This window comes from Antennarius striatus, chromosome 6 (genome assembly GCF_040054535.1).
Source record: "Antennarius striatus isolate MH-2024 chromosome 6, ASM4005453v1, whole genome shotgun sequence".
NCBI lineage: Eukaryota > Metazoa > Chordata > Actinopteri > Lophiiformes > Antennariidae > Antennarius > Antennarius striatus.
Genome location: NC_090781.1, coordinates 4146756 through 4163736, shown reverse-complemented (window position 1 = coordinate 4163736; position 16981 = coordinate 4146756). Strand labels below are relative to the sequence as shown.

At 41.5% G+C, this 16981-nt stretch overlaps 1 protein-coding gene across 2 annotated transcripts; it reads left to right on the top strand.

The window, feature by feature from the left end:
* The first annotated feature begins 1212 nt into the window (after nucleotides 1-1212).
* On the top strand, nucleotides 1213-15664 carry mettl16 (methyltransferase 16, N6-methyladenosine). 2 transcript variants are annotated; one of them, XM_068317367.1, is made up of 10 exons: nucleotides 1213-1269; nucleotides 1534-1671; nucleotides 8611-8798; nucleotides 8991-9131; nucleotides 9310-9425; nucleotides 9593-9735; nucleotides 11441-11510; nucleotides 12178-12267; nucleotides 14488-14661; nucleotides 14757-15664. In XM_068317367.1, exons 2-10 carry the CDS (start codon nucleotides 1544-1546, stop codon nucleotides 15381-15383), a joined length of 1677 nt encoding a protein of 558 aa, XP_068173468.1. In that variant the 5' UTR covers nucleotides 1213-1269; nucleotides 1534-1543; the 3' UTR covers nucleotides 15384-15664. The 2 variants fall into 2 exon arrangements, with proteins under 2 accessions (XP_068173468.1, XP_068173469.1); XM_068317368.1 differs by having other exon boundaries at nucleotides 1237-1368.
* Nucleotides 15665-16981: the final 1317 nt, after the last annotated feature.

Below are 16981 nucleotides of genomic sequence, written 5' to 3'. Positions count from 1 at the left end.
CACCACTATGGTGTCACCTGTCACTCAGAAATCTGTTATACATTATAACTGGATGTCATAATTGTTTGCAACACAATAAAAAAAATATACATCTGTTTTGTCCCGCTCATTTGTCTGTAGCTGTTTGTCACTTCACTTTGGAGTTCATTATTAAAATGAAATTTAAGCTCAAAACATTTTCCCTTTTAAGATGCAATAGTGTAAACTAGGAATACGGCCAGACCCATTTTATGGAGGTGCTTGCCCTAGTATTGATATGGTAGTGAAACTACCATCAACAAGATTTGATAGCAAGCTGCAGTGACATGAATTTGAATTTTTATTAAAGCATTTATTAATTTCAAACAATATAGAATTTCAAGCAAAATGAAAATTTGTAGAGTAGAGACAGTATAACTTCATTTATCCCTTAAGGAGGTTCTGTCAGGGAAATTAATCTCTCACACTCAGCACAGTAAGTACACGAAACGCACCAGCACATAGAAAGTAGTACAGCACCAAATAGAAAGAGTAATATATAACCCATCAAGAATATATAAATAGAAAATCATAAATAGGCATGGAAATAAAAAATAAATAGGCCTGCGTTTATTTAAAAATTGATACTATTTATGTAGATATTAAGTAAATATAGTAAATATGTACAATTTACTCTATGTACAATTTTGTACATAAGAATATGATATGAAAACTAAATCAGGAACCCACACTCCCCATCCCCCCCCACACATAAAAAAAAATAAAAAGTGTAGGGCATCCATATACTGAAGCATGGATTTACTGTACTTGATTTAAAAGAGGGTTTAAAGAAGCTTTGTTGCCACAAATATTCTGCCACAAGAGTTGTGTCGAGAATTTATGAAAGAATGAGAAATATGTTGAAATTATAATGTTCACAAAGACGTATTAAAGGATTTTTAGCTGTTGTTTATTTTTAAACATGAATTAATATAAGTTGGTAATAATATAATATTATGATATTATAATAATACAAATTTATATTTCGGTCTTTATAAAAATACCGCATATAAATGACTAATATGTGACTGAAATATTATCAAACAACTCATTTTAAGACTGAAATTGGGTTTGTAATTCTGAAAGGTGACGGTACGTTTGCAGATGAATGAGTGAGGGATTCCATTTGATCTCAGAGCCGGTGTTCATGGGAGTCTTTTTCCTTGATGACGTCATCACGCAGCGCCGTAGAAGGCGACGTCGACGTCATCAGGGAAGAGAGTTGCTGGATACGGACAACGTTTGCGCAACGTGAGTTGAGTTAGCGTATTTAAGTAACGTTGTGCTTCACAAAAGTATTAAAATAATAATTAATAATAATTTTATGACAACTGGATAACAGCCGAACAGGTAGGCGTGAAGCTGGAACGGATAGCTTACTGCTACAAACTAGCTCCTGCTAACTGCTCACTGTGTTCTTATGGGGGAGCAATTGGCGGGGTACCATTCTAGTTTTGTTTATTTTTAAACATGCTCCTTATTTTAATGCTGGGCTCTTCCCCTCTCTGACATCAGTGCTCTGGTCATGGCTCTAAATAAGTCCATGCATCCCAGGAATCGTTACAAAGACAAACCACCGGACTTTGGTTACTTGGCCTCCAAATACCCAGACTTCCAGCAGCACGTTCACACCAACCTCACTGGGAGGCCGATGTGAGTACACACACACACACACACACACACACACACACACACACACACACACACACACACACACACACACACACACACACACACACACACACACACACACACACACACACACACACACACACACACACACACACACACACATCTGTATTTTGTTCTTTATAGACTTTTACCATTTATTTTTGAGTTTCAGCTCAAATGAAAGGAAAGGTGTACAAAACTGGTGAGACCAGCGATGTTGTTTGGTCTAGAGACAGTGTCACTGAGGAAAAGACAGGAGACAGAGCTGGAGGTAGCAGAGATGAAGATGCTGAGGTTCTCTCTGGGAGTGACCAGGAAGGATAGGATCAGGAATGAGTACATCAGAGGGACAGCACATGTTAGAGGTTCTGGAGATAAAGTCAGAGAGGCCAGACTGAGATGGTTTGGACATGTGCAGAGGAGAGACAGTGGACTGAGCTACTGCTGATCTGATATTCAGCATCGACAGAAACGCTATGAAATAATGTTCAACATTCATTTTCCCCTTTATGGCACAATGTGTTTCACTCCTCAGTCAGAGTCGCTCAGACTTGTTACTGAATAAGTAATGGATGTTCACTCTAGCACTCACCCAACATTCCCCACGAGTTTTCAGCTGAGTTTAGATCGCGACTTCATTTCTAGACCACAACTGATGACGTTTATCCTCCAGAAAACGGTTGTCTCATCAGCGTAGCGCTGGTCTAAGGATGCTGGGCTTTGTCCCGCCTCCACATTTCTTTTTCTTTCGCCGTGAAGAAGCCTGTCGTTTATTCCCCCCCGTCTGATGCTGTGGTGGTTCCCAAACGCCTGGGTGGTCACAGGTTTTTGATCAGATCTCCTTTGTGGGTTAAGAATATATGTACACATTGTGTTGGAGTTAAATGTACAACAATAGAAAACTTTACAATTAGTTCTGAATTACAGAACCACTATTCATATTTTATCAATCAGTTGCAATGAATAGCCTACTGTTATCAGTGTGGCTACATGTGTCCTATGTTGGTGTACAGTATTTGTCGGGGGGGGGGGGGTGGCGGCTGCCTTGGCATGGCATAATCCTGGCCATGTTACCCCAGCTGTGGCATTCCTGCAAACGTTTTCTCCTGAATCATTCATGTTGAATGAGTGTTATTTTAGCAAGACACTGGTCATTTGAGATTAAAAGGAATCAAACCATCAATCTTAATTCTTGAAAACTGTTAATTGCTCAATAAAAATCAGTCAAGTGTGACCAAACCTTCCCAACGTGAAGTTACACGCGGAATGAGTGGAACGTTCTTAATCCCTTTTGTACTTGACTCCCTCACTCCGAAATTTAACTGCTACCATGTTTGGTGCCTTGGGTATGAATTTTAGAACAAAAGGTCTGGCTTTGTACCTTCCTCATCTTATAATGTATGGATTTATAGTTACTGTGAAGAGAGGGTGCTGCCATCAGATACACTGAGTTATTATTTTTACGGGAACTCAGAATTTCTTTCTGCAGACTGAATTGTGAATAAGCCGCATCGACCAAGAGTCCACAGACCCCCCCCCCCCCTTCCAGCAGCCTGCCGGTGTGGTGCCCAGAGGATTCCATTCAGCACCGGCTGAATCAGTCTCATCTTAACTGCTTGCTCAGCTTCTGGCAGCAGCAGCAGGAAGAAGAAGCCTGAAGTCATGATTAATGAACCTTGATTTTGTTTTTCCCAGTTTTTCAAATCATTTTTGCAAGTATTTATTTTCAGTCGAGACAAAGTTATGGAGTTGTAAGTAAAATTCAGTGACCAATAATGCCTCAGAAGATGGATGACGTCTAAAACAAAGGTGTTTCTTATATTGAAAATATATTTTTATTTTTATTCATTCATTCATTTTCCATACCTGCTTCAGCCGCTGTCACAATGGGCTGGAGCCTTTCCCAGCCAACTGGGGGCCTGAGGCAGGGTACACTCTGGGTTTACATTACGATCGGGTTTACATCATCTGCTTTTGTTCGTGTGTGAGATATGCAGATGACTGCAGCCTCGGTGTCACTGCAGCAGGCCTGAGCATCTGTGTGTGGCTGATTCTTTGTGGGTGTTGATGGCCAGTCAATCTTCTGCATATCTGGGCGTGTCATAAATTTCGACTTTGTGTCCGTATGGGACAGCTGTTATTGACAGTAGGTGGTGTCTAATGGGCAGGTAGCGTTTGGGCTCAACATCCAAAGGGGAATTTCAATGTAGAAAACTGAGTTTTTAAGATGACTATCAGTTTATTGCAGTTAGCATGAATGGGGTCTGTAAACACACACGCAAGGATGTCTTCCATCTAAATTGATATATTTGAGTATCCAGTATAATTGATTAAGTTGATAGACTGTTGCAGCTCCTAAGTACAGACACAAGACCCAATAAAGGGTGATGATTTGCACAAAGGAACGATGCTGCTGCTTTTCTACTTAGTTAAAAATGGCAAGTTGAGTTTTTTTTTTCATTTGTTCATGATTATGGAAAAACACAAGTTGATTTCCACACAACTTTGTGGAAGGGAGAAGCACAGGTCACACAGGCCGTGGTGGAGGAGTGTGTTTTGCTGAGTGGGCCAGCTGCATTAACAGATGTCAAGGATTTGCATTTCGTTTTCTCTGTGTGGCACCAGCAGTGGTTAACCGTCTGCAGAAACTTGGTTTTTTCTTCGCTCAGACTGTCATTCCATCAGTGCAGGGATTAGTGTGGTTTTGTATTTCCCAGTCAGTTCATCCACTGCGTTTTAAGTATTTAAGCAGTGAGTTGGGGATGAGAGTAATCTTGGGGAGACACTCAGTCCTGAGGAGAAATATGTCCCCCCTTCATTTTAGGAATCGTCAGTGGAGTGGCCTGATAGCGCCAGGGCAAATATGGGGGACGTGATTTGAATTGAAGTGCAGGAAAGAGAAACCACAGAATAGTGTTGTTGTTGTTGTTTTTTAAAATTTTTTACTTTATTAATTTTTTTAAATTCAGTTTGTCTTCCTTTTTGGTGGAGGAGGGGTCAAACCAGACAGTAGTGGGATAAGGAGTCATGAATGGTATTAAAAATGCATGTAATCATAAATATGAACACATTTTCTCTTTAGTAATCAATAAAGTGTCATTTTCACCTCAGTTTTCTTCTTACATGTATTATTAAAATTTTCACGGCAGTTGAGGGGAAATTAAAGAGTCATTATGTACTCTTAATGGCACATTTGAAATAGATGAATGTAAACTCAGCAGCACTATTACCATCCACAAAATATAAACCTCCTGAGACGGACTGGGGAAAACTGGTTGCCTTAGGAAGGTACATAAAATCTGCTGCTATGAGGCTGTCGTTTGCTGCGTGGCTTCAGCACCACATCCTCATTATCCTTGTATAACCATCACCACACCTCAAGTCATTCATCAGAATACCGGTTAATTAGAGATTATAATTGGCTTCATCCAGGCCGGCCACAGGGTCTCAGGTAAACGGCTCCATTCACCCGAATTGAGCTGATGTCAACAGATTTCATTGTGTAAACTCCCCGCATGCAGAGTTTGCTCATTAAACATATCTTAAATTAAATCTGATGCACATTATTTGCATAGTCTGTACATAATCCCAGTATATTAAGATTAGTATGATAGATTTGTGTTTGTGGGTGACCTCATCCCAGCACTTCTTCTGGTCAGGAGCCTTGGACAACTGGAAAGCTTCTCAAGCGTTTTATTCCTCATATCGTCCTAAATATAAAGAAAGATCATTTTGAGCTACTAAACTTGTTTCTTTTAGTTTCATTTATTCCCTTTTGTTTATTGTTCACTAGAAAGCATTGCACTTAGAGATGCAACAGACTTCTGGTTCTTGCTGTTATTTCCCTTTATTATTGTCAAAAAGTACAGCATACTGTCACCCATTCCGACTTTTCACACAGGATTGTCCCACGCTGTCCCCCGTCGGCCACGTTCGTGTCGTCAGCACGCGGCGGTGCGCCTACGTGGAAGGGAGAAACGTAAATGGCGGGCGCGCTCACGCTCACGCTCTGTCTGGCATCAGCCATTGCTCCAGCGTGGCCGGATTTGCGTACTCCCTTTATCTGTTCAGTAAGTGCAGTTGCCATGGTGACGTGACAGTTGCTGTGGTGCTGATGGGAGTGATCTGTCTGCATCGCACACACACACACTGGCTAAAAATAGAAGGCGGGCCTGAGCAGCCTCCCTCTCTGAATATTGATCATTATCTAATAATTAAAAATGAAAGAGGGCAGAAAATTTGAGAACTGGACGGATGAAAGAGGCAAAGCTTTCATTTTGGAAAATTGTCAGCTTTATACTGATCTGAACACTTCTCCCTCAGTAATCTGACTCGTCCCAAAATGCAAACTCTTCCTGCAAAAAAAAATGTTTTTCATCCTCAAAGATTCCAGATGTTTCACCCAGCAGGTCAGTTCTTCCGTGATGAACTGGACCATTAGGTGTGAAGACACTGGGTAAGATGGAAATCAGACCCCTCAGATAAATCACTTGTGATTAGTTTCTGGAGAGTCTTTTGTTTCTGGTATTACCCTTTGCTTTCACGTCTGTAATTTAGTTCATTTGGCCCGATCTAAGAACAGAACAGGCAGTCAGAGACTGCAACATCCCACGATGCCTCTGGCTTCCTGAAAATGTTGCTTTTCATTTCGTGACCTCTTTTTTCAAGGTCAAGTTTGTGATCTAATTTCCATTCCCTTTGCCTCCCTGAATATAATGCCTTTAGTTTCGTCTTTCTATCTTGAGATATTTGCAAAAAATTGTACGAAAAGTTAAAATTTGACCTTGACCTAGTTTTCTCAAGGTCAGGGTCGTCGTCTCATTTTCATCCCCTTTGCCGCCCAAGTAATGTGTTTTTTCTTTCATCTCTCTATCTGCAACGTTTGTGATGATATTTGGTGGACGGACAGACGAACACACAAACACTGACAATCACAATACATCACCGCTTCGCAGGATGTGAATATACATAAAATACGTTACCAAAAGCACAGAGCGGTCCCAAAATACAAACATTTGTTAGCAGCTAATGAAGCGTGGCAATCAAAAATGCCTTCGAATTGGGGGGGGAGAGAGCTCCTCACACCTCCAAGCAGATAATGAAGTCAGTCACCTTTCACAGAAGTGAAAAAAAAGGAAAGTACCATCGTTTAGGAAGCACGTGTAAAATGAATGCATTATCAGCTGTGTTATCCATCATTTCTGACACTGGCGCTGTAATTAAAATCACACCTTATAAAGAAGCTAGTTATGCAAATCGGTGCTGGTTGCACCTACTTGCATCAGTCTTCGCTGATTGAACAGGATCACTAATAATCGTTCAATAATTCTACAGTGATTACTAAAACTGCTGGTGAAGTGAATTGTTTCAAGTTAGAAAGCATCTCCACTCGGCTGCGTGGTCTGATAGTGACACACTTGGATATTATTATGTTATGTTATATTTGAATTTTAATGATTTTACTTCCAAATCTGTTGCGTTGCTTTTTATTTTGGGTTCTCAGCAGTTCCTGATTGAGAGTATTTCCTCCTTCACGCGTGCATGGACTTAGTTGGTGGATATATTTGGGACATCAGTGACGGACCATTGAGGAGTGAATCCTGAGAGGAGGAGTTGTCAGAGTTATATAACAGCATTACTTTTTTCACTACAGGGGCACCAAACATCCCAGATATTCATACATGATTGAGTCGAGACGAAACGAGAATAAAAAGCACAAACAGGTTGTCAGCTCTGAATCCCAGACGTAGTTTCTCCTCCGCCGGCAGTAGACGCGTTATTCTTCTTTCGGCGCACCAAACCAGCGAGGTGCAAGACGCTCCCTTCGCCAGGCTGTCTAATTGCATCTGCCAAGGTGTGAAAGCAGGCAGTGAAGCTTTAATTACACCCGTCTCGCCCACTCTTTTTTTTTTTCCTGTTGAACCCATGCCTGCTTGTGTGACAGCTGAAATCATTAATTACGTCTAGAGGAGAAAAAAAATGAGACAAAGAGTGAGAATGGAGAGTAAAAAGTGGGAGATCTTCACAGTGTTGTGAATGTGAAGCAGAGGACTGTACATGGATGGGTGGTTTACCTACATATTGTCTTTATGTGTGTGTTTAATGTGAAGCAATAAGGTTGAGTGTAGATCAGGGGGGGTCAAATTCATTTCCACCGATGGGCCACATCAGCATCATTACTGTCCTCAAAGGGCCAGATGTAACTTATAAATGTAACTCAATGTGACGTAAAATAAATGTAACTACTCCTTAATGTTAAGTAACTCTGAATATATTACTTATTCAAGTTACAAACATTACAGTTACACAGAAAAGATGTTTTCTTGTTTCTCTGTTCTAAGATAAATCAATTTAATTTGTCAGGTTATTAATCCCACAGAACTCCATCAATCCAGGATCAAACTATCATTGAATAAAGAAAAATAACATCAAAAAACACGTTCGGGTACTGTATTAACTTTGTTCAAAATAGTTTTGTTAAAATGGGCTTGATTACTGCATTGTGGGAAATGTAGTTTTGGTCAAAGCACACTTTTGATGTATTTATTTTTAGACACTCTGATCTTTTATGCTGTCGCGGGCCACATCAAATGATGTGGCGGGCCACGTTTGGCCCCCGGGCCTTGAGTTTGACACATGTGTTGTAGAGGGTTAATGAAGTGCTGTATTGCAAACATTGTGGTTCTTCCAAACTACACCACATTAGTACAATTCATAATTAGTAAGTTATTAAATCATTTATAAATCCTTAACTATCCACCCATGACAGAGGACACACGTGTACCAGATGCTTGGTTATTGGTTTCCATGTAAAAGTAGAAGATGACTGAATAAACTGTAAACTAAAGGACGTCACAGCAAATAAAACCTGACTACACAAACATAAGTAGGGATTCTTTGCTTGTTTTTTTTCTCCTCCAGTGTGAATTTTAAAGAGCCGGAGGCGGTGCGAGCGCTGACCTGCACCCTGCTGAAGGAGGACTTCGGTCTGACCATTGAGATCCCTTTGGAGCGGCTCATACCCACCGTCCCCCTCCGCCTCAACTATATCCACTGGGTGGAGGACCTCATCGATGGACAGAAGCAACTACGCCGCGGCATCGACATTGGTAACGCCGTTACTGTTTCTATCATTTTGAATTTGTGAAATATGAACCATTCATTAAAAGCTGCTTAAAAATGAATTTATCCATTACTAACTTTAAATTAATTTATCAAATTTGCAAGTTTACCAAGTTTCTAGATTGTCCAATGAAAACATTTAACCATTTCCTATGTCATGAATCTATTTTTTTCCTCAGGCACTGGGGCGTCTTGTATTTACCCCTTGCTGGGGGCCACAATGAACGGCTGGTATTTTCTTGCCACAGAGGTGGACGACATCTGCTTTGACTACGCCACCAGAAACGTGGAGCAGAACAACCTGTCTGAGCTCATTAAAGGTGCGTGGGCTCCATCGTTCTCAAGAGCGATGGCGTCAGTGTTGTTTCTCTGTGGTCTCACCTCATGTTTCTCAGAGAGACAGTGTGTGCAGATGAACTGTGGTTATGCTCGTAAGAATTAACAGCTCTAATTTAGCTGAAACAAATGGTACCAATCCACGCTTTGTCTCTATTCTAGTTGTCAAAGTTCCGAAGAAGACGTTACTGATGGACGCCTTGAAAGAAGAGACAGAAATAGTGTACGACTTCTGCATGTGCAACCCTCCTTTCTTTGCCAACCAGCTTGAAGCGAAGGTAGGAGCTCCTCTGCTCTTTATTTACGGCCGTCCTTCCTTTCCTCTTTGATAGTAAACACGCTTGATGGTGAGGTCTGGAGCGAGTCGGACATGAAACTGCACGATAGCAACAGGCTTCTAATAGGATTTTGTCCTAATCTCTGTCTGTCTTGTTGCTCACACCAGGGGGTAAACTCCAGGAACTCACGGCGACCTCCTCCCAGTTCTGTGAATACGGGTGGGGTGACGGAAATAATGGCAGAGGGCGGGGAGCTGGAGTTTGTCAAGAGGATCATTCATGACAGCCTGCAGCTGAAGAAACGTTTACGGTGAGGAAAACCAGGACAAAACGCCCTCTTTTCTCCTGGTCGCAGGTCTTTTCAGCGTGTCTGAACTCAGAGTATTCAAGGTTGCCGATCTCCACATCTGACTCTGCAGATGAACGTTTTTTTCTGCAGCGTCGTCCTCTTCGGAGAGGCTTTGAGGGGGTTTAAATGACACCTGAGAGCATCAGTGGGGGGAGGAGAGACGCCAAGAGGTGAAACGAACAGATGGGTCGCGACACGCTGATGGAGGCGTCACCCAGAGTTGGTTTCATGATTTTGGCACACACACACACACACACACACACACATACACACACACACCCCATGCTGCAACCTGGAGCCCACTGGGAGCAGCTGTGTTTGGATGGAAGGGTGGGGGGGTGTCTCCAGCAGCCATTCTTTTACCTTCCATCCAGTTACCAGGCCTGTCACCAGCGTGGCAGAATGACACCCATATAGAGAGGGTGACATTAAAAGTGATTACACGACACACCTGCTCGGTGAACACACCACTGCGTGTGTTCTGAATACAGCGGTGTCAAAACGGGGGGGGGACCATCATTTCCAGGATAACACACACCCAAATGCCCTAAAACCTCCCTCAGAAAAGGGAAAATACTCATTCATCATGCCATTGATATGAAAATTTGCGTCTTTGGTAATAAGATTATAATCACACACTTGTGCTTTAACATGAAGGTTGAATTTGGACGCTAATGCAGCTGCAGGCTTTGAGGTGTGTTAAAAAGCTGCTGTCGGAGGAGGGGGAGCTCTGGGTATTTCTCCCACTGTGATGTGGAGCATCTGAACGCTCTTCAATATTTCATTGTGCCTGCAAACCCCTCCCATCAGGCCTTCCCTTCATACCTCCCTAACCTGAATACAAATCCTCATCACCACTGTCTTTGATGCGTTAAAGCAGCATCATTTCATCTGCATGAGCTGGAAGGGAATGTAGATGTGTTGTATTTAGAGATGTGCTTATTTTAAAGGGTTTAATTTGGCCCCTGCAACACTTATCAAACTACTGCATATTCTTTAAATAATAATGTTAGCAGACTGAAATTGATGTTGTATAATGCTAAAAACATTCAGGGTTTTTTTTGGGGGGGGGGTTATTAATCCTTTAGTTTATTGAATGTTAACAAATAAATAATATTAGAAATAAAAATCCCTCCAGAGTTGAAGGCATCTTCTTCAGAGTCTCTTTTTGTCTCAACTGTCAGTATTTTGACGTGTAACTTGAGAAGGCATATTAATTAATATTGTTGATTTAGATATTGGTCACACTTAATTCAATCAATAATGTTTAGTCAAGACCAGACCGTCATCATTAAATAATGTCTTAGGAAACTAAAACATTCTGAGAAGGTTTCTGAAAGCTGCTCCCTCTTCTGTCCAGACTGTGTTCCTCTTTTTCTGGCTGGAATCTACTCCGTATTGATCGACTCCAAACCTTCTTTCTTTGTTGCACAGAAGACGGTATTGATCAAGTCGCCACCAGGGGTTCACTTCACAAGATTCTTTTTTTTGTCCACAGTGGACCGCATTCACCCGGATGTTTTTCTTGCCTATGATGTTTTACTTGTTTGTGCCTTGTCCCTGAAGATCGCCTCATTTCATCTCTGCTTGGTAACTCATCCATTGGCTGCCGAGCTTCAGCACGCAGCGACAAACAGCTTGTTAATATGGATTTGTCTTTCTACAGGTGGTACAGCTGCATGCTGGGAAAGAAATGTAGCTTAGCGCCTTTGAAAGAGGAGCTAAGAAACCAAGGGGTGAGTATCAAGCAAGGAAATGTAAAAAAAAATCATCTATATCCACAGCTTTTCATTTAACCTCTGTTCCTGCTGGACCGACTTTGTTTTTTTCGTCAACTAGTAAACGTGGATATCGGTTGTTGTTTCAGATGGAGCGCTCTTTGACCTTTTGACTGCCTCTAATTTACTAAAGCAGGCCTGAGGGATGCTTAAATTGCTTCGTGAGCAATAGTATGCTCACGCCATATGTGGTTTCCACACATCATTGATCTTTACTTCCTCCTCGCCCACAATTAAAGCCAAGTGAGAAAAAGATCTCTCTCCACCACATTCTAGTTTACAAAACTGCAGACTGAGCATGCCCAGTTGGATCCAACCAGCTGTTAAAGGCCAACACACGTCAAAGATTCACTGAGTTTTTACTAGGATGAAACTTACATATATTTTACAGACTGCTATATGAGTGGGTCCCACTGTTAGATTCTTTAATTATGGAAAATAGGCTTATGGTCTTTTACGTCCATAGGGATATATTAAGTAGTTTGGACTAACCAGGCACAGTCAGAAACTAAAATGTAATTACCATTAGTTTCTGTGTTATTTAGTGTTCTTTAATTGTGGAAGTAAACTGTAAATTGTAAAATAAACTTCCGCATATGATTTTCCTTTTTCATTTTGTCCTCAGGTCCCTAAAGTGACACACACAGAGTTCTGCCAGGGACGGACCATGAGGTGGGCACTGGCTTGGAGTTTCTATGATGACGTCATTGTTCCGGTGAGATTAAAATAAATAAATAAAAAAGCAGTATCTCTCCTGTGTTGAACAATCCAGACTCAACAATTCTGAAGAACATACCCATGTAGTATTAAACTAGACTTCACTTTCCTGCCCGAACGGCTCCCATTTCTGCTGCAGCGTGCAGCAGAGGGGCAGTGACAAAAGGACTCCACAATAATGTTTGAGAGACTAGATGAACACAAAGGGAGGCGGGAGGAAGTCGGCAGGTGTAGTAGAAGATGTGTGAGGACGGGTTTGTCCTCTGTTTTGCCTTTTTCATCAGAAAACCCAACTGAGTAGAATAATCGGCCCACTTTTGAGCCTCCGACCCTCCTCCTCCTTCACACATTCAGCATCAGTGATGCTGATGGAGTGGTCATCATCAGTAGTAGACAGAACCCTAGAGCGTGTGTGTTCACTGTGTGTGTGTATTGGGTTTGTGCGTTGGCTGTGTTTGTGTGCGCGGTCACGTGGCAAAAGCATCTATATGTGTCATTTTTGCACACTTCACCTAATTTTGCCTGAATGCATCCATTCCCATGAACGTCTGTTATACACGCCTGATCAAAGGTCGCTCATTAATATTACACACACACTATATGTAACATGCATAAAACTATGACCTACTTAGCCCTCTTATTGCCAGGTCAATGTGATAATAGCTCTTAAATGTCTTTTCTTTCTCCGGGTGTCTCCTTGGAGTATTTTACCTTTTCTGTTTTTGTCTGTCTTTATTAGTAGTAGAAGGAGAGGAACTTTTATTATTGATTAATGCACATTGTCCCAAATCTAAGGCTCCAGTTGTCCTTCACAGCATTACAGAGCTTCCAACACTAATGTAGAATTAGAGTTTGACCTGGGATGACATAAACATAATTGAGTTTTATTTTGAACGCTGTAATAATAGAACATATTAACATACATATTATATATGTTGAGTTACTCAGGATTTCTGAATTTGCCTCCGAGTGTTTTGAGTCTGTCAAAGATGCTCCATACAAACAGACCGATCTGTCTTGATTGATTTTATTGATTTACGGTCCTTGTAAAATGAGCTGTAGGCTTCCAGGGGGGGTGGACTCATAATAAAAGCAGTTCTAAAATCCAGACTCACACACTAACATCCGTTTGTCAGCTAAAAATCAATAGACTGACAAACATTTATTGGATATGAACAGATTTTTTCTTCAAATCAAGCAGGTGTGAATCTACTGTGATCACTTATCACCCACTACATACTCTCTAAAACAGTAAAGGGAATCCAAATGTGACTCAGATCAGTGCAGCGGTGTGAAGGTCATCCTTTGCTCCATGGGTTTTATGTTTGTAGGTCAGTCGGCCATGCTGTCTGTCTCTGCAGACCCCCTCTGTCTCTGCTGTAAGTCGGCCTGCAGTGACTTCACCTGCAGTGTGTGTGTTCAAACAGCGATCACTGCCACCTGATACTAGAGGGAATTTGAAATCAGGAGAATTGATTGATTTGCATTGGCTTCAGGTAGAACTCATGTGGATTGAGCGCCATCCTGTGGTGTGTATGAACACACACCAACGGTTTGATCAAACTGATCACAGCTCTGCTTTGAAATCCATCATTCATTATATTTTAATTTGAGACAGGAAATGAGATTCTGTGCACAGGCTCCTGTGCACCAGATTGATTTTTACATTGTGCACACAAAGATGTTCAGTCATGTTAGCTGTTCACCCCCCCCCCCCCCTTGCATGATATAAGCCTGGTTCATGTGTTGTGTTGTGCTGACCTGGCATTATTTCAGGGAAAAGCAAAGCCACATTTTTACACACCAATTACAAACTCATTCCAAACTACTGATCCAGCCTGTGGAGCTGAGACTGAAGCATAACTTTAACATAAGTCAGTTTTATTCAGGCACCAATGAACAGAATTGAAACTTAAATTTTATCAGAACTATTTTTATGTGTTTCGACCACAGCTGGAAGATTGAAAAAGCAGGTAGCAACAGTTAGCAGCTGCTTCAGTGAAGCTGAAACTTCTATTATTATTATTGTTATTATTATTATTATTGTACCTTTAGGTCATGACCAAGAAGTTGTTTTGTGAGGTTTTGGAAATGTTGACTGCTGAATTATTTTGAGATCATCCTTCAGTCTAAATTTGTTTATGTGAAATTTGAAGTTGGATCTCAAATCAATATTTTATAATATTACCATTCTTTTTTTTTCCTACCTAAATTCTAGTCTCCTCCCAGTAAGAAGCGTAAACTGGACAAGGTCCGGAGGCCCCTGTCTTTCACGCTTCCAGAGGCGGCCCTGAAGGAGCTCCAGGCTAAAGCCTCCACTTTGAGCGATTCTCCCCAGAGCCCCCTGGACAGCGTCACCGCTCTGCTGGTGAAAACACTGAGTGACCTACGGGTAAGCTGGATGCTCGTCTGGATGGAGGACTAAAGTACACGATCAACAGACAACCTCTTCATGTCTCTGGTTGTCGTCTGTGTGTCTTCCTGCAGGTGCTGAACAAACGCGGCCCATGCAACAAGCAGGAACAGAGTCTGTTCCTCACAGCGCTGGAGAACACCTGGATCCACGGACGTCAAAAGAAACGTGAAATGGTTCGTCAGCTGCGGGAGCTTCCCAGGGCCCCTCACTGTCAAACCACAGGGGTTACAGCTGCTTCCAGCAGCAGCCCAGCGCCTCAGAAGCAGCCGGCCCCCACTGGAAACAGCAACACGCAGGACGACGGCACTCAGAACAAAACGACATCCGGTCAGCAGCAGCCTGCAGAACTCAACAACAGCTCTACAAATGAGACACTCAGCCAGACGGTAGAACCAAAGGACGTTTCGCTACATGTGGCTGGTGAAGATGTGGACATGGAGGCCTCCATAGCAACAGTCGCCGGACAGGAAACAGACGCAAAAGAAGCTCCTGCTGCAGATAATGACAGGCCCTCTAAGCGAGCCCTGAGCCCTGGTGCCGTCGAACACTTCCTGTTTAAGTGTCTGCTGAACGTGATGCTGGAGGATAGTGATGTCATCATTGAGATGCACTGGGTCGAGGGTCAGAATAAGGACCTGATGAACCAACTCTGTACTTACCTGAAAAACACACTGCTAAAGTTTGTCGCAAAGCCCTAAGAAATCAGGACAAAATGCTCCTTTTAAAAACAGTTGCTGTGAAACTATAGCACATTTTAATTTTAGGGATGAGCGTGAATTTATTTTTTTAAACAGTTTGAATTATATTTCACATTACAGCTTTTTGGAGATTTTTTAAAAAATGTTCACAGGACTATGTGTTGCCATTAAATGTAATTGTACAATTATTTTGTATTTGGCATTTTACCATTTGAGGTAAATTTATTCTGTACATTACAATTTTTGTGCTCATAGTTACTTCAAAATTGCAATAAATGTACATTTATCTTGTTTAGGTGCCTTTTCTTTTTTTAGTGTTTTGTGATGCACTTCTCACAAATAGACACATGGGGGCAGTGTAGGTCTTCCACAAGGGCTTAAATACATTATTGACTGATGTTTTGTGGAAATCAGTTAAATACTAACTAATTACAGTATCACTAATTTGTCACTTGCAATCTGTTCCTTTCATAAAGTCTACCAACAAAAACTTGTGTCCTATTAGGGGCGGCAGTGGCACACTTCATTAAGTCTTGAATTGGGGACTGGAAGTCGATGGTTGAAGATCCATGTCGGGCAAACATTTCTGAGTGTGAACTGAGAGTGGGAGGTGTCAGTTCACCCTTGAGCAAGGCACCATCCCCTCCATAAGTTGCTCATTGGGGGCGCACCATGAAGGAGCTTCCTGCAACTCTTACTTCCCATTACCTGCATGTGTACAGACATGTAGGTGTGTGTGTGTGTGTGTGTGTGTGTGTGTGTGTGTGTGTGTGTGTGTGTGTTATGGGCCTGTACACACAATCTATTTTTTTAATATTTTTTTATTTTATATATTGATTTGATCCCTGAAGAGAAATTGGAACAGCACACTCTAGACACCTCCCACTGTCAAGTCACACTCTGGGTGTTTTTTTTTTTTTCCGGGCGGGAGCGGGAATCGAACCACCGATCTTAGGAATATCGGACGACCCGCTCTACCACTGAGTCACTGCATATATATATATATATATATATATATATATATATATATATATGGGGGATAAATAGTTAAAATTAAAAGTGATAAAACTGTTAATATTGGTCTCTTTCATATTTCCATTTCTGTATAAATACCAGAAAAACGGTCTGAAATGATTCTTGATTTTGAGATCAGCTTTAAACAGACAGCGATGAGGTACGAGATTCGGAAACCAGGCCCCTCATGACTATAATGTGTATTTTTAAAGCTCAGAACCGGTGTGACTCATGCAATACTGTAGTTACTTGATACCAGTGACACATAAAGATAAGGTTTCCTGCTCCACTGACCTCATAGATTATTGTGGCTCCTCTTGAATGGATCTGATCTAAAACAAGTAATCTGTGGTGATTGGTACATTATTCAAATAAGTGATTTACAATGAATAAGCAATCAATCTCATTGAGTGAAAAAGCTTAGAGGTTAAAGACACCTTTATCAGTCCTCGTAGGAGAAATCATTTTTCCACTCTTGTTAGTATCATTACACACAGGTGTACAGGGTACAGGCCTTAATGCAGGAAACTGTGTGACTGTATAAGTAATTAAGTACTAATAAATTATATCATAAAATAATAGAC